The following is an 18,747-nucleotide window of genomic DNA, read 5'->3' as shown; positions in this document are numbered from 1 at the left end:
CTCCTGGATTAAGCTGCTATTTTACAAATGAACAAAATTATAATTGAATCATAGTTTGTAAATCAGCGATCAATTGTCAGATAAATTTCACAAATATTTAAATTTAAATACTGAAAGTATTTATTAAATAAAAGTGCATGCAGCTGACGGAAGAGTAAAGAAATTAAGGTAAATTGCGATTTCGCACTTGTTCCCAGTCGAAGCGAAAATAACGAATAGTTTGTACCATCGATGTTGGTATCAAACGGCGCGGGATCAGTGTATTCAGAACAGGCGACGCATGCGCAGGGAGACCCGCACAACGACGCGGCGAGTCTACCGAGTAAACATTATAATTTTGAACGACGATGACGACGCGACGCGACGCAGAGCTGCAGATACAATACAATAGGCGCGTCACCCTGTAGACGCGCCACGCCGCTGTGCGGGACTCCCGCGCATGCGTCGCTTGTCCCCACTCCTTGCGTAGCGACATTTCCTGAATACACTGCGCATACCAGCGACAGGTAAAGTGTCAACATACAGTAATATTTCAAATACAGTGTCCGAAATAAATTGGTCCATTAAAGGATATCAAATATGATATAAATTTTAAAATGAATAACATAGATTCTCGACGTTGCAATTGAAATACAAAAGAAATTTACTGGCTAGATAACATCTTTAACCCTTTGCACTCCGCTGTCCCCTCTCGTGGGACATCGTAATTCTAGCATATCACTCGGATGTCCCCTCTCGTGGGACATTAAAGTTTATTAGTGATTACGGGGAATTGAGTTATTTCAGCACAACTTTTTGAGACATGCATGTTTTCCTGAAGTTTTCTCTTGAAATGGCACAAGAAATCAAATCAAAATATAGTAAAATTACTAAGTTATATACAAGACATGTCAGCGAGTTTTGACGAGAACGTGAGAGGCGTGCTCACGACGGTCCGAGCACTTCAAAGGCGCCACTTGAAAAGAGCGATAAGGCAAGTTTGTAGAAGAAAGATCGGTATGCGAACATAGCACGCACCGTATAGTGAGATTTATAATCATAAAATCTGGAGGAAAAGATTTTCAAAGCTGAGCTCAGTGTGATTTGAAGCGTCGAGCGGTATAGATCTAACGAGTGAGAAAATCAGAAAAGTGATTCTTCTCTTGGTAAATAAATTGTTTGGTAAAAGATTTTTTGGTAAATATTATCTTGGGAGTTAGTAATAACAATTAGAAATTTTCAACCTATGTATTTATTCATATTTTTTATTAGAACAATGGCAAAACGTTCAAACACGAATGAGTCTCGTGACACAAGTAGTAGTGAAGATGAGCTCCAGATAGACGTTTATACAAATATGTTAGAAATGTTACACAAAAATGTTACTACAGAGTGATATAGCAGTGATAGTGATATCGTCCAAGCAACAAGGCGACGAGAGAAAGAGTTCGCATAGATAGCGTTTACAACAACAAAGGAAAATTATAAAGCAAACAATAACAAAATTATAAAAAATAGAATATTGATATTTTGCAAATTTCACGATTGCAGCCAAATTCATATAAGTCCAATATCATTATATGTTAGTTAGTTCCAAAACCATATTAAACAATACGAGGGTCTGTAAATGCCCGTTTCTGCCGAAAAGTGGTGCTGAGTAGCTGGTAACCAACGTCCAGAATGGTTCGGAGTGCTAAGGGTTAATTATTTTAATGAATTTGCTCATTAATATTTATTTACTGTCTACTATTTTATTTGGGATAAAGTCGTGGATTCTTTTCGCAGTAAAATAGGTTGGCGTTTGGGTCTTCAGGCGGTGACCGGTGTAGTTTTCCTCACTTTCATTCTGGGCACATTTTATCGAAGCGCGTCCCTCTACCATCCCCAGCGCAGAGCGATTCTGCACCTGAAAAATCAGAAGCGCAAGATCAAGGATAAGAATAAGACTGATGATAGACCACCCTTTTTCGACTTCAGCACGCTGAAGAGCAAAACCGTGAGGATACTACTGATGTCAACCGGAATATCTGCCTTCGGAATCAACACTCCGATATTTTATTTGGTAAAACCGGCTTAACATCTCCTCAACCCGTATAATCCCACTGGTCCAGTTCGAATGTCTCGCGTATAAAAGATCCCTCTGTCCAGTCCTGGTGAATCGGACGAGTTTTTCGAACGCAAATACCGTCGTATATTATTACGCGTCAAGATTTATTTTAATTAAACTGTACATTTATTCTGATTTTAAACCTTCAGCAATAAAGTAACATCTCGGTTTTATAAACAAATCGGGAGAGAGGAGGCGGGGGTAAAATTGTTCGCGTGTAAGAATTTTCACGAAGCAGAACAAGAAGCGGTTAGCATTCAATTTGTTTTAGTATCTGAGCCAAAATCACATAAAATGAATACACAGTAATGTCTCCCTAACTGACGCTCAGATTGTACACAAAAATGGACAATTTGTCTCTTCTTCCCAAATTGTCCATTTCTGTGGACAATTTGAGCGTCAATTAGAGAGACATTACTGTAATTCGTTTTGTTTATAGATCATTCTATACAGAGAATACAAAATCAAACGGACAATAATATTCAGTCGTAATACGATTGATATAAATAAAATATCGCTAAAAATAAGACAACGTTCATATAACTCAGGTTCCTCTACATGAGATATACAGGCATTTGTAACGAAACACCCCTGAATAAGTCGTTATATCAATCGTATTAATCGTAATACGATTGATATAAAATATCGCTCAAATAAGACAACGTTCATATGAGCCGTTTATTTTGAAAGTGGCATAAGTCACTTTGTTTTTAAGTCGATATATTTAAGGGTTTGCGTTTTAACACGTTTAAAAATATGGATGCTAACTTTCGAGAAGATTTACTTGTATTTGTTATCTCAGGATACTGATATTTTTCTCAGTATAAATAATTTCGAATAAACATTAAAAAATCACCACTTTTCATTACGGTAAAGTGACTTAAGCCACTTTCAAAATAAATAGTTTAGAAAAATGACTGACATGTATTAATTTTGTCCGACGTATTTTACTGAAGTGATGTTTTGAAAGGACAGTGATTTACTAAAATTGTTGAATAAATTACATATATAATAACAATTTATGCCATGAACATATTTAATATAAAGGTTTGATTTAAGTATTTTTTATTTTAATATTCATAAAATACAAAAATAATTAGTACATTTTGAAACATAAGTATAAGTAATTTATATGAAAATACATCGGTTCAATTTAATTTTCGTCATCAATAGGAGTGATTAGTCCTCGGAAATCGTGTTTTGTTTCAAATTTTTAAAATAACTGTGGTATATTGGGGGTATATAGTTAAGCAAGTCCATCATGTCTTTGTATTTTGCTGAAGAAACAGGACAAGATCCAGCGTATAACGGATCCATTTCTATTTGTGAATAACGCCTAGGTCTTCCTCTTTTTGGTGACAAATCCAAAGTTAGAAATTCATCTTTTTCATCTAAAGTTAGTTTATAAAACATTTTATACGGAATATCATGGTAAAATCGTATCCATTGAATTTTTAGCCAATTAACTTCGTTTTGGTCTGTAAAAACAATACTTCTCACACACTTATCACACGTTTCTATTTCTTTTACACTAAGCCCCGCAATTAATTTCCTGAGTACAGCGACTTACGCCACTTTCAAAATAAACATGTTTGTTATACCGTTAATTAGCAAAACTTCTCTCGAACAAATCTCAATAGTTCTCAACTTATTGATTGTAAATTTTAAAAAAATGAAAAGATACCGTTCAATTGTAATTAGTGTTACCATTAACTCGATCTTTTTGAAAAAGTGACTTATGCCACTTTCAAAATATACGGCTCATATAAGAAAACGTTCATATAACTGAGGTTCCTCTACATGAGATATATGTATATATATACAGGGTGTCCCACAATTATTTTAACAGCCGAAAATGAGGAGTAGCTGAGGTCATTTGAAGTAACTTTTTCCTTTGCGAGGATGCAATCCCCGTCTTTGTTTACGAGTTATTAACGAAAAACACTGGCCAATGTTTGAGAGAGAGAGAGAGAGAGAGAGAGAGAGAGAGAGAGAGAGAGAGAGAGAGGCTTCGACAGAAGGTAGGAACGGACTCGAACCGCGTTCGAAGTATTGAACAAGTCACGAAGCGTGAACTTTCTGGATTTTTGTTATTGCGTAAAAGTGATATTTTTAAGAAAAACACTGTTCCCCTCTACTTTAGAACGTCTGAAGAATATTTACTAATTTTTCGGATTCGAAATAATATGTAGTTTAACCGTGACAGCCGTTTCAATTTTCTGGTGTGCATGACACCTCGTGTGTACCATATGAAATTTTTATGCAAGGTGTACAGTGAAGATTAACAAAGTTCGTAAATGATATTTTAATTTAAATAATTCCGTGTCCGAACAGAATTCAACGAATGATTTTCAAAGCTGATTTTAATAATAAATAATCGCGTTAAGGGATGTAAAGGATTTGTTTATTAGAGAAATATGAAAAATATTATCGATAAGAAACTCGCCCATTTAGTTGAGGATGCATTTGCTGGCTGGAATTGTCGCTCATGATGTCGAAGGGCACCGACCTCGTACAACGCACAGCTGATCTTTCACTGCACTGTCACTAAACACTGATCACTTAATTAATCACTGATAATCCGAAACACTTGTGGATATTACAAAAGATGACTGAGACGCGTTCGTGGATAATTGTATATACGACGCGTTCGCGAATAATCGTTTATTCGACGCGTTCGTTCGGCAGTCGACGTTTCACTGCCAAAAAGTCGAGGCCTCGACCGTGGGCCCTTGTCGTTCGTCGTTCGGCCGTCGGAGGAAATGACACCCGATACCATTTTTTTCGAACGGCCATTAATTTCGTTCTAAAAGCGCCATTACGTTCAAGAGGACCATGTTATAAATAATTATCTGCTACTTTATAGAAATCGCCGCATTGAAACTATTTAAATTCTCCGGTATTTTCGTTAATCAACAAATTTATTCAATCATTTCCTGCTAAAAAAGACTCTACGATTCCAACTCTACTGAGATAAGAAGATTACGGTTGATCATTCGACTGACGCTGGCGGGGGCAGCGTTTGATATTTCGTATTCTCAGACTCTTTTGTGTTTCTCACTGGGTCCTAGGCGCATCAAGTGGAAGAAGAAGGCTTGGGTGACACGGTGATCCTGCTGCAAGCTTATCTTGGCTTAGCCTGGACCCTCGGCTGCGTGGCCTTTGGTCTTCTGGTTGTTCATCGCAGCGTCGAATGCAGGATAGCACGCCAGTACCTCACGCAGGCGGCAGTGTTTGTATGCGGAGTCTGTATCCTGGCCCTCACCGCTGTTCAAGGAAATTATCACGGATACGTCATGTTCGCCTGGATTTATGGTACAATATACTCGGGCCGCGATTAAATCCGCCTCTTTCGATAGAGATGTTTCTCTCGGACAAACCTACAATTAACCGAATCGTGCACTGAAACGTTGCTCGGTCGATCGAACCGCCAGGAACGTGCAATTATAGTCGACAATTAATTTATAGAAATAAATACTATCAGCGTGATTTGCACGTCCGTGTAACATGCCGTAGAATTATATTTATAAAATACTTTGCAACTGATCTTTTGATGAATTCTGTGATTCTATATCTATAGATAGCGCAGTATAATTGCATTAAGATTATGCGACACAGATGGGAATCATTGGCACTCGAAATTACATGAAGTCAAGGCCATCCGAAGATCATAGTATAGCAGGTCGTTGAATTCACTTTTTCATCAGCAATAACCCCGAGTCAAGGTGACCTTGACTTTTAGTCGAAAAACAATAGTTTTTGAAATTTTTTATTTTTCAATATGTAGCCAACTAAATATTGATTAACTTTCATTCAATATATTTTTTCATCGGACTGTCAAAAGTGCTTGAAAAGTCGTGCCACACCCTGTATGCTGTACTCACAAAACGATTGAAAATGAAATTATACAGGGTGGGGCATTTTAAACAGGTCACCTGAATAACTCGCTTGTTTTTAAAGAGGAGAAAATGCATTTGACCAAACTCACTTGGTAACGGGGGGCTCATATATATATATAATCTGGTATTACCAATTTTTCTGTAGGTGGAGGCGTCAAGGAGATATGAAGGTCAATTCTGTTTTTTTAAATGGAACAGTAAGCTTTTTAACTTACATTCTGATAGAGTGTTTCGAGGCGAATACAATGAACTATTATGAAGGTCATTCAAGGTCACCCAAAGCCAACTGCAAGAGAAAATAAATTGTCTCAGAGTACTTTTCGAATACTTGTGTATCACGTGTGTGTATTACGTGACACAGGTCACAAAAGATAAACAAACATTCAATCACATTGTACGCTTATCTGTATCCTCAAACATTATTGGTAATTTTAAATTATCTGTTTTAGAAAATAATTTGAAGAATAATTCAAAGATTTATACATTTCAGCGAAGGATTAGAAATGTCGTAAATATTTCTGGACTTTTCGTACTAAATGTCATATGGTCATAGCGTTGTGGTCGTTGCATTGGACTTGATCTTAGCTTTTACATTATGACGATAAAAATTGCACACAAGTAAATAGATGACATTATTTTTTGATTAGATTTATAAACAAATTTGTGTGATCATTTGCCATTTTACTGTATTTTAGCTTTGCTTTTCTGTGTCACTTTGGGTGACCTTGAATGACCTTCATAATAGTTCATTGTATTCGCCTCGAAACACTCTATCAGAATGTAAGTAAAAAAACTTACTGTTCCATTTAAAGAAACAGAATTGACCTTCATATCTCCTTGACACCTCCGCCTATAGAAAAATTGGTAATACCAGATTATGAACCCCCCGATACCAAGTAAGTTTGGTCTAATGCATTTTCTCCTATCTTCAAAAACAAGCGAGTTATTCAGGTGACCTGTTTAAAATGCCCCACCCTGTATAAATGTAAATGTAAATCGAAATCTATAAATTACTTGTTATCTGTGGCTTGTTGTGGATATTTTTAATTTCCTAAAAGTTGGAAAAAAGTCATAACGGTCGATGGTGGTTGTTAATAGCTCTTATTCATACCTTTGCTTTACGATTTTTTTATTTTGTGCTGTTACTTCGCGATCTGTTCTTATAAAATTCCTATTTGTATGCTTAAAGGTATATTCTGCGGTGGTTACCACTACAGTCTGAAGATGTACACATATGAAAGAGTGAGGGCGAGAAACTTCGCCAGAACATGGGGATTCGTGCAGTGTTCTCAGGCTATACCAATAGCGATAGGAGTCCCGATTTCAGGTAAAAATGAATTCTCATAATTCGCAATTCATAGTGAGTCAAATTCTATACTTCTAGAACGTGTACACAAAAACAAATTACAAACGCTTTAATAATTCAACAACACTTCAAATCGAAAATCTACTTGCTATACCTAATAATAAATCTGTATAATTTTAATGTACAACATTCATTTACACACTTATACAGTGTGGCCTATGCAAAATGACTACATTTCAGATTATAACTCCGTTATTAACGAATTCACGAAAAAGTGACAAAGGAGAAAGATAAATGGTTCGAGAAGCACTACATCCATAGTCCCTTAGATTTTTTAAAAGTGTATCAGTGCATGTGCAATTAACAACTGCATCATTTCTTTAATTACAAATGCATATTTTTTATTATACGGATCAGTTTCTCTGTTCATTCCACATAAAAAATTATTAGTATATTATGGCAAAAAAATGATGAGTTCTCGAGATATTTTCAAAAATGTCTTTATTGAAGAAGATGCTCAAACGCTTCTCTCCATTAGATTGTAAATATTCCTCATAACGTTTTTTATTGTTTTCATAATTGCGTTATGGCCTGAAAGAATTGCGCATACCACCTTGTATACATATCGTTTAGACCAGGGCTCGGAATTATTGGCACGCAAAATAAGTCGGTTAAATTAAATCGGTACGCCTCGTGACCAATGCGGTCACGAAGTCACTATGCATGTTTACCGAGCGAACATTACAACTGTGAACTACGATCAGACAGAAACATTGTGTCGTGGCGTTGGCAACTAAGTAATTGGTAAAATTTCTGGTCTTTCATTTCTGGTACTATTTATTCTTTGAAATATCATTTTTACACCTTCTCTTGAAATGATGAAGTCCATAGCAATTTTTTTTCAAAGATTCGCTATTTGCTCGGCGATTATAAATTTGTACTCCTTTTGTCTCTAACTTTTGGCATTTTGTGAGAAATTGCTTATTATGATATAAAATATATATAGAAAATATATCATTTAAACTACTTTAGATATAAGAAAACATACAAATAACTAACTATAAACTCAATATTACAATCAAAAAATAACATTTAATGCAAGTTCAATTCACTTTACGTTAGAACTACCTTATGATAGAACAATTCAAGAATTACACTATTAATTGAAAAATCTAGAGCAACATTAACAGTTCGGTTTCTCCTTCGATACTGACGCGAACGCCAAATTTCAAACAAAAGAGAGATACACGACAGAGATATGTAATAAAGCCTAACAATTAATGGTGTCAACATAAATACCGACGCGAGTCCTCGCAGGTCTGGCAATATGTACGAAAGGCGTGAATATACGCCCTCTCCATTTTGAAAACTGCAAACTTATTGCGCCAACTTATCATTGTGTTAATCATTGTGTTTATCAAATGAAATCCGAATTCGGGAAGAAATGTTAACAATTCCGTTGAAGAAATTGAAGGGGACCTTCATATCCTGACAAAAAAGCAAAGTAACATAAAACTGATTAGAACACTACGTGTTCCTCTGGAGGCCATGCAACATCTATCTGAAACATTTTATCGTACAACAAATATTTTATGAGTTATTTGAGGTCGTCATGTTACGAGACTCATCCTGTATACAAAAGCATCAGCAGTCTCTTATAATCGTTTCAATGTTTTAAATCGCGCCTACTCATTTCTACTATAAGTATTGTGTTGGCAACTAAATAATTGCTGATTTCAGTTATAGATGTCTCTCACTCCCATTTTTATGATATCCGTAAATGTTATATTATAAAATTATTATTATTATTATTATATTATTTTTTATTATCCGTGAGTGTTAGCAACTGGACAAATTGAATGCAGCGGTCAAGGAAAAGCGACCAGAATTGGTCAATCGTAAAGGTGTCATTTTCCAGCAGGACAATGCTAGGCCGCACACGTCTTTGTCCACTCGGCAAAAATTGATGGATATTGGTTGGGAATTGATGTTACACCCACCATATAGCCCTGATCTCGCGCCATCGGATTACCACTTATTTCGATCCCTGGACAACTCCCTTCGTGGTAAAACTTTGAACGATGATGACGCTGTAAAATCTCACTTAACTCAGTTTTTGGCCGAAAAGGATCAGACTTTCTACGAGCGTGGAATTCTCAAGTTGTCAGAGAGATGGCAAAAGGTCATCGAACAAAATGGGAAATACATTACAGATTAAACTTCATTCCAAGTAAAAAGAATTTTTTATTTCATTGAACAAATCAGCAATTACTTAGTTGCCAACCCAATACCTTGAGCCGCAAAGATATATCTTTGTGGGTTGTACCAGCTACTGCTTCGGAATAGGAAATGGAAATAATTGAACTTGTAACCAAAGAAAATGACGAACTGTTCCCTTCTATTGACCGTCTCAACCACGTTGAACTTAAACCAGTGTAAGTGGAACTAACGAGCTTGGAATTTTCAAGTTGTCAGAGAGATGGCAAAAGGTCATCGAACAAAATGGGAAATACATTACAGATTAAACTTCATTCCAAGTAAAAAATTTTGTATTTCATTGAACAAATCGGCAATTACTTAGTTTCGAACCCAGTAGTTCAGAATTACAATGTTCAATGAGCATGCGTCGCCTTGCGTAGTTAACCCTTTGCAGTCGAAGTTATTTTAACGTCAAGACCAAGGACAGTACTTCTGACCTATAGTATTTCTACTTTTAATAATTATTTTCCTGTTGTGCATATAACATTAAGCTTATTTGTTCATGCAGCTTTTTGCACTTGAAACGATTTATTAAATATAGATAAATTTAATAATGCAAGAATTATACTGAAGAATGATGTAGGAATTTTCAGTGGTGCCTTGGAGTCGCCGTTCGACTGCAAAGGGTTAATTTTCTTGACTGCACCCTAACGATCCTTATGTTGCGTGTCATTAATTCCGAGTCCTGGTTTAGACCATTTTCTAAATCACCACCAACAATCGATAAAAATCTACGTACTGAAACATAAATACTGGGTTAACTTGTAGAGTACAAGCAACAGGAAAAATGAAAAAACTGATGATTAGGCCTCGATGACCTTGAAAAAATATAAAATATTGCAGGAACTGGGGACAACGTTATCTGCATTTATACAGCTCCGATTACCGCTCCGATTTACACGACTATTATTTATTATTCATAGCAAAATATGTTTCTGAGGAGATGTGAATGCTACAAAGTAAGGCATATTCTGTGGCTATTAATTTTTTCCTAACGTAAAGATTATATATATTTTTATATAGCTGATCTTGTGCTGAAATTATTCTTTTTATTTTTCATTCCGTAAAGATATTACGTGATCTTAAACATTTTACGACGCAGACCGCCGTTGGCTGAGCAGATCCTTGCGTATATCAACTTTTTTTTAGGGATTTTAAACATTTATATTTTTCTTATTAAACATCTAACAGCGAATGCTGTTTCGACGTGATTATACAAACAAAATAATCATTTCGGGGTACGTACCCATGACGTCTGTTGATTCGTTGATCTTCCGTGTTTCTTTTCGCATGCTCTACTGTACAATATTATTATTTCGCTTTTATGGTAATCAATACGTTTGAAGAAGAAACGATTGAAAAATACATATCGCCATGAATATCGGCGGATTGTTAAAAGATCGTATGTATCATTGTCTTCGATCTTCATCATTAATTTCTTCAATCACTATTTGTCTGGCAGTATTTGGTCTTGACTGAATATTTCTGACAATATTAATGCAGGTTGTAGAATTTCAGTATACAGAGTGAGTCACAAATTATAGCCCACGATTTTTCAGCCCCTTCCGATGTTCTGACAAAAAATGTTTCCTATCAAAGTTAATTAGCATTTAACCGACAAGAAATTGCAATTGTTTATATTTACAAACAAATTGATTTTTGATAAAAGAACAAGATCAGCGTTATATTTTTAAACGAAACTAGGTAATTTTAACTTCGTGGTATTGTAGACGACGTCGAGACGAATTCAATGACTTGTTATGTGATGACCTTCAGATGACACTGAAGGGAAAATTGCTATGAACCGATTGCCACAATATTTGAAATAATAACCAAGTTAGAAATATACTCATACTAAAAATATGCATGTAATTGGTAATTAAATTAAATGGTCGAACTGTATTCCACCTTCTGCAAAGCAAAGTTCTGCTCTTTGTAATCAAGTTTTATGTGCGTAGCTTCAATTAATATATTAATGGAAATTTTTCCTTCAATGTCATCTGAAGGTCGTCACGTAGGAGATTGTTGAATTCATCTCGAAGTCACCTACAATACCGTGAGGTTAAAATTAACTAGTTTTCATTTAAAAATATAACGATGACCTTGTATTTTTAATGAAAATCAATTTGTTTTGAAATTTAAATTAATATAATTTCTTGTCGATTAAATACTAATTAACTTTGATAGGAAACATTTTTTTGTCAGACCGTCGGAAAGGGGCTGAAAAATCGTGAAGACTAATTTGTGACTCACCCTGTATACAGTGACACCCATTTCGGACAACTTTCAAAACAAAGTAACTTTTTTAGAACTGGACTAAATGACTTGAATTTTTTTTAGATGATAGAGGGACCAGTCTACTAGATTCTAACGAGAATATTTTTTCATTGCTTGCAATGACAAAAAGAAAATAAAAAACTCTCGATTTTCAATTTTGTATCTGTGCCTATAACGAAAATTTAAAAAATGCGTTCTACAGATTTCGATAACTTATATGAATGTTGAAAATTTCATCGAAATCGGTTGACCTTGGTATGAACTGTAAACAATTAAAGATTGCAGAAATTGCAATGTCGTCCGGATTTCGACGAATAAATATGAGAAATCTGGAGTTTCTAAAACATTTGAACGCTTGTAACTTGATTTTACGTTAACCGATTTTGATGACACTTTCAACATTCATATAACTTACCGAGATCTGCAAAACGCATTTTTTAAATGTTCGTTATAGGCTCAGATAAAAAAGATAAAATCGAGAGTTTTTTATTTTCTTTTTGTCATTGCAAGCAATGAAAAGATTAAAAAAAATATATTCTCGTTATGGTCTAGTAGACTGGTCCCTTTATCATGTAACAAAAATTCAGATCGTTTATTCTAATTTTGAAAAAGTTATTGCGCTTTAAAAAGTGTCCGAATATTAATGGGAGACACTTTATCTAGCGCGAGAAAGGTAATATATTGTAGCTGTTAGGTGTAAAGAATATGCGATGGTGTGTGAGGAAAAAATTAAAAAAAATATATTCTCGTTATGATCTAGTGGACTGGTCCCTTTATCATGTAACAAAAATTCAGATCGTTCATTTTAATTTTGAAAAAGTTATTGCGTTTTAAAAAGTGCCCGAATATTAATGGGAGACACCTTATCTAGCGCGAGAAAGGTAATATATTGTTGTTGTTATTATTATTATTATTATTATATTATTATTATAATATTATTATTATTATATTATTATTATAATATTATTATTATTATATTATTATTATAATATTATTATTATTATATTATTATTATTATATTTAAAGAATATGCGATGGTGTGTGTAGTAGTGTACCGAATCAACTTTCATAAAAAGATCTGCATTTTTTTAGGACTAGAATTTCATTTTTCACAACTAGGATAATAAACTTAAAAATCTGAAAATAATTCTCGACAGTGCACACACACATTAGCAACCGTGACATGTTCCATTTTTGTCAAAATTCTTGCATGCTTTTAAATACGATTGAAAATCGATTGAAACTCGCGCGCGCGCGCGCAAGAAGACACCCTATAATTACGTCCCCAGTTACAATTGAGGCGCGGAAAAGATTAAAAATTAACACGAAGCGGTTTCTATTTATAATCTACCGTATGGCACATCGACCGTATAAATCAGCTCAAGGGCACTTTTGATCCTCTTAACCGGCTATTATATTCTTTATAAAAATGTATACAACAACTCGCTTAGAGTTTGCTCAGCGTTCAATCACTGTTTCGTAGCGTGCTAGTGTATGGTAACAATAATCGTGACTAAAGAAAATTCCGTTTGATCATTAGGATGTAGCGTTTTCACCGGTTCCTGCAATATTTTATATTTTGTTAAGGTCATCGAGATCCGACTGACAGATCATTTTATTTTCCCCGTTCAAAAATGATCGAAAGGAGCCTCATTAAAATCTGAGGGGAGGACCATTCCCTTCAAGTTGGTCAAATAATGTTTTACAGTCGATACATCGAATCCATAATCATCTCTACACTGTGCCGCCCGAATAAATTAGAATGAAAAGACTCGGGCGATCATTCAGTGCTATTGTCATTTACCGGAAGTTTAAGCAAATGCATATTTTAGAAGAATTAATTAAACGAATAAAACTTTCACTGAAATATGCTCCGTCCTTGGAGGATATAAAAAAATATTTCTTTCTTCTTCCGTATTCTACAGATTCTTGCATATATTCCTTGTATATTTCGCATAGAATTTACATATTCTGAATACCACACGCATATACACAATTTCTCTATACAAAGTAATATTCCGGTTGTTGAAGTGTCAAAGGGTTGTCAGTTCATAGGAAGAAACATTTTTTCCATAAATAAAAGTTGAGAAATCGAGTTTGTGCCAAAAATCACGTGGCTCCAGACCACTGTGGAGCGGCGTGTACGACATAACGCATTACGAGAACGTACACAGAACTCCTGCAAAAACTAGGGTGCGTGTGAATATGAAAATGTATAACCGCGTGGCGGTATCGCCGTTACCGGTGTCGCTTTTCCAGGATACATGAACGTCGGCTACGGTGGGAAAGCTGGTTACTATTTCAGTTCCACCTGCGTTCTGGTCGGCAGTTTCACCCTCTTCTTCATAGATCTTCATAGAAGGAGCTTGTCCAGGCATAAACACACAAAATCTAACGGGACCAAGCACCTCTGCATTTCGGACTCTTGCCCCCAGCGACGGCGACTGTCGTTCAGTCAAGAACCGGACAATGACAGTCCCCACGTGGCAGCCGCCGGAGCTGCTGCTGCCGCACTCGTCCTTGGTGCCGAAATTTCACCGACTCCAGGTATATAAACATAATACTTCCTGTTAACAAGCGCGGGTTGAATTGTGGCTGGTGCACAATTACGCTCGTATATTGAAGATGACCATCAAGAGATGGCCGGCAAGAGCCGTTGTTTCTATACTTAGTTTACTGTATGTGTGATGACCATACTGGTCTATACACGAAGAGCAGGTTTGCCTTCGGTGTGAGAATTGATTCTGATTCTAAATTTCTTGGCCCACCTCCCACATTGACTCCAACCCCTACCCCTTTGGAGGTTTTCCGCAAGATGGGGATGTCCACTAGCCAATCCTAAATTTGTTAATAGTACCGCCCATTTGTTCGTTAAGACAGACCGGGCCTTGTAATTTTCCCACCCCGGTGGTCCGGCGTGGAGTGCGACCTGGGGTCCGTCCCGGGGTTCCGCAAGCGCTCTTCACATTTCGAGGGATTTATGGTGCGTCGTTCGGTTCTTGGAGTTTTAAGGAAAAGTTCGAGTGTCGAATTTAGACGCTCTATCTGTTTATGATGCCAGATGTGAACGTTCCCATGAATGCTGAGAAAGGCCCCCTTGTCATGGTACGAGAAGTCACGTACGCACCATAAATCGCCTTGAAATTCTAAACACTTCCTCTTCTAAGTGAAAATTTCTATTTCATTTTATCGTATTGCTTTATATTGAAACGATGTTGAATTTCTTTCTGGTCATTTTTTAGCACTTACAGTAAATTCTCCCTAATAGTCCCATAGCTTGGAATCGAAAATGGACGACTTAGGCAAACCGGACGCGATTTCTCGAGCCTCGCGGCTCGCTTTTATACAGCGTGTACTAAAAGTCACTCGCAATCGGGAAATGAGAGGATTCTCAGGTCATCTGAGGTAACTTTTTCCTGAGCGCAAATGCAATCCGCGGCTTTGTTTCCGAATTATTAACGAAAAACAATGGCCAATGAGATGCGAGATCAGCTGCGAGATCAACGGCTTTTTCCGTTCAGTGTTTTTTCGTTAAGGAAAAAGTTAATTCAGATGACCTGAGAATCCTCTCATTTCCCGATTGCGAGTGATTTTTGGGACACCCTGTAGTGGCCATCATCTCGTGTGCGCGCGCGCGCGTGTGTGTGTGTGTGTGTGAGGGAGAACGAAAATCGGGGTAGTCGGCAAACTTAAAAGCCAGCAGTCAGAATATTGGTATACATTAATACAAATATATAATACAATAATGCTAAAATAAAAACGAAGCCTTAACTGTTTTATTGGTGAAACGAGACCAAACACGACGCGCTTTAGACCACATTTATTCAATTACATCGTGATTGATTTTATTTTATGTAATCAGAAATATCTGTGGCGGCTACCTCCAGACCTGCCAGCAGAGGGCTCCTCTTCCCGCTAGTAGCCAATCCGTTCCGATCCCTATATATACACAGAGACTTCGTCCTACCCTTACGTCTAAGGCAAGGGCCCGCTAGGATAGCCTTACTGATGAGTCCTCTAGCGGGCCCCGGACGAAACGTCTCCCCACTCCTTTCCTTTTCCTCGACTCACGAACCGCCGCCAAATATCTATCTAAATTATATCATGTTTGGTTTCATTTTAATAAAAAAAAACTGTTAACAATATGTTAACAAAAAGTCTGTTTTAAAATGTTCAAATTAAAAAAGTTATATTATTGTATTATGAGTTGTCATTCCGGGAATTCTAGTCGAAGGAGTTGCGTCGCGTGTCGCATCATACACTTGACTGATTCCGGCGAACCTTAGCATAGGCGTAGGAATAACACGTATAAGCATAGTAATAGCACAGGAACAATATAAACAAGCCTCTAATATTTACTGTATATTGATAGCAGAACGGCTTGCAATTTTGACAAAAATATAACGGACAAGGAAAATTCGGCAACCTGAAAATTCCAATCTTTTTCAAACTTTGCCGTTGTTTAGGAATCTTAAAACAAGTTTCGAGTTTTTATTATTGGCCACAATTTGTTTCTTCAGGGCGACAATACTCCTCATGTGATGTAGATAGGCGTATACCTATTTATCTTTAAAACTGCAACAGCTATAAAAAGAAATGGTTGTAATAAAAATTTAATAGTTTTTTATGCTTTTTAAGAAGATATTCGCCACTACCGTTATTTAAAATAATTTAAAGTTCACTCTTATTAGAATCTCTCTCTCTCTCTCTCTCTCTCTCTCTCTCTCGTCATTATAAATGAAGATACATACCTTAAACTTATAGGACGATCTGATTTATGAAGCACTTCAGCCGGAAAATATATAATTTATAATATTTTCATAAGACGATAGATATACTAGAGTATATATATAATTTACGCGAACAATGGCATTTATCCAATTATTGCTAATTTCACGAACTTTAAGAAGATTGAAATGTATTACAATTATTATCGAAGAAAGCGTTAATCGCGTGTAAATATAGTACAACGCTACGTGCACTAAACTATTAAAATTACAACTATTACATTCATATACATACTGCAATTTTAAAGATATACAGGGTGAGTCCGAATGATAAATAGAAAGAACACATTCAGAACAGGCTGGTATGTTCTTTAATTGGTTTAATTAAACAACAAAAATATTATTTTTCGTATTCCTGAGAAAAGTATGTCGTTCCAAAATAGTGGAGCATTACATTAGAACGATGCATATTATACTCTCTATAGGATGATGAAATTGTTTATTGGAATAAATGAAGCGAGTTGATTGATAAGTTATGAAAAGTTCAAGTGAGTTTCAAGTTTCTTCTGAGCACAAGAACTACCAGACCGGTCAAAATGACTGACTACCGACTTTTTCTTTTACACTTATTGATGGTATAAAAATGTATCTGTTAGTGCTCGTTGATGCTCCTTGTGAGCTTCGAGCTTTGTAGAAGTTTGCACGTGGTGTGCCGTCCGAATAATATTGTTACGAATTACTACACTTCTCCCGCGTCGCGGCATTTTATTTACAATAGAGAACACGAACTATAATACAACTAAATTAAATTATGTTAGAGATCTTTGAATTAGGTGGTGTTGATCGCTCGACGGTCCGATCCCGACTCTTCGATTGTCCGTTGATAAAACACCTCCGTGGCAACCACTCTCTTCTATTTTTCTTTAAGGAGTTGCTCACAACAGGGCAGTTTCACATTACAGCGACTTGATTTGGACAAGTCGCCGTAACAATATGGTTTTTTCTGTGTCTTGTGAGTCCCTTGTGGTCTCGTGTCCAGTAAGTCCCTTGTGGTCTCGTGTGTAGTGAGTCCCTTATGGTCTCGCGTGTAGTGAGTCCCTTGTGGTCTCGTGTCCAGTAAGTCCCTTGTGGTCTCGTGTCCAGTGAGTCCCTTGTGGTCTCGTGTGTAGTGAGTCCCTTATGGTCTCGCGTGTAGTGAGTCCCTTGTGGTCTCGTGTCCAGTAAGTCCCTTGTGGTCTCGTGTCCAGTGAGTCCCTTGTGGTCTCGTGTGTAATGAGTCCCTTGTGGTCTCTTGTGTAGTGAGTCCCTTGTGGTCTCGTGTCCAGTGAGTCCCTTGTGGTCTTGTGTGTAGTGAGTCCCTTGTGGTCTCGTGTGTAGTGAGTCCCTTATGGTCTCGCGTGTAGTGAGTCCCTTGTGGTCTCGTGTCCAGTGAGTCCCTTGTGGTCTCGTGTCCAGTGAGTTCCTTGTGGTCTCGTGTCCAGTGAGTCCCTTGTGGTCTCGTGTCCAGTGAGTCCCTTGTGGTCTCGTGTGTAGTGAGTCCCTTGTGGTCTCTTGTGTAGTGAGTCCCTTGTGGTCTCGTGTCCAGTAAGTCCCTTGTGGTCTCGTGCCCAGTGAGTCCCTTGTGGTCTCGTGTCCAGTGAGTCCCTTGTGGTCTCGTGTCCAGTAAGTCCCTTGTGGTCTCGTGTGCAGTGAACCGTTGGCGCTGACGAGGTTCTTCTCCTGACTAGGTTGTCTTGTCTCTACTCTTGTCTATCTACTGGAGGACCGGAGTCATCCCTAATATCACCTCGGTCCTCCCTACTCCTCTTGACCTAGGGTGGGCGGCAAGGAATTACGGTCCAATCACTGCAATCCCAAATCCAGTGAGACTGCCCCAAAACGGTGGGCCGGGAGTTAGCAGGGAGATTGGCAAAATAACTTCTGCTAGACATCCCGCGCTGATGGGCCTACGTGCCCGAACAGTGCCAGACCCAACCGTAATTGACTGGACCGTAATCAAGGACCAGGAGACGTTATGCCGGTGCCGCATGTGCCCGGGAACGGCCCGGGACAGACCCATACCGTCCGGGTACCCAAGCACATGGCCCCTGCCATAAATCCTGGCCACTTGGCCGTAACAGTATCTATGAGAAATTTTTTGATAAAAAAAAAACTTCTCTGCTGAAACATATTTTATAACAGAAGTCCTATGAA

The 18,747-nt window shown here is 37.2% G+C and overlaps 1 protein-coding gene across 2 annotated transcripts in view; it reads left to right on the top strand.

Moving 5' to 3' along the window:
• The window catches only part of LOC117224042 (uncharacterized), a 260,485-nt gene that overhangs the window by 236,605 nt on the left and 5,133 nt on the right, over positions 1 to 18,747 (top strand). For both annotated transcript variants that reach the window (XM_076527026.1, XM_076527025.1), the window contains exons 4-7: positions 1,765 to 2,041; positions 5,158 to 5,401; positions 7,175 to 7,312; positions 14,087 to 14,374. In XM_076527026.1, the coding sequence (XP_076383141.1) occupies positions 1,765 to 2,041; positions 5,158 to 5,401; positions 7,175 to 7,312; positions 14,087 to 14,374 (947 nt within the window). The remainder of the gene's footprint in view (positions 1 to 1,764; positions 2,042 to 5,157; positions 5,402 to 7,174; positions 7,313 to 14,086; positions 14,375 to 18,747) is intronic.

The sequence above is a fragment of the Megalopta genalis genome, chromosome 16, assembly GCF_051020955.1.
Source record: "Megalopta genalis isolate 19385.01 chromosome 16, iyMegGena1_principal, whole genome shotgun sequence".
NCBI lineage: Eukaryota > Metazoa > Arthropoda > Insecta > Hymenoptera > Halictidae > Megalopta > Megalopta genalis.
The sequence above is the reverse complement of the archived record's forward strand: the minus strand, read 5'-3'. Positions and strand labels throughout refer to the sequence as shown.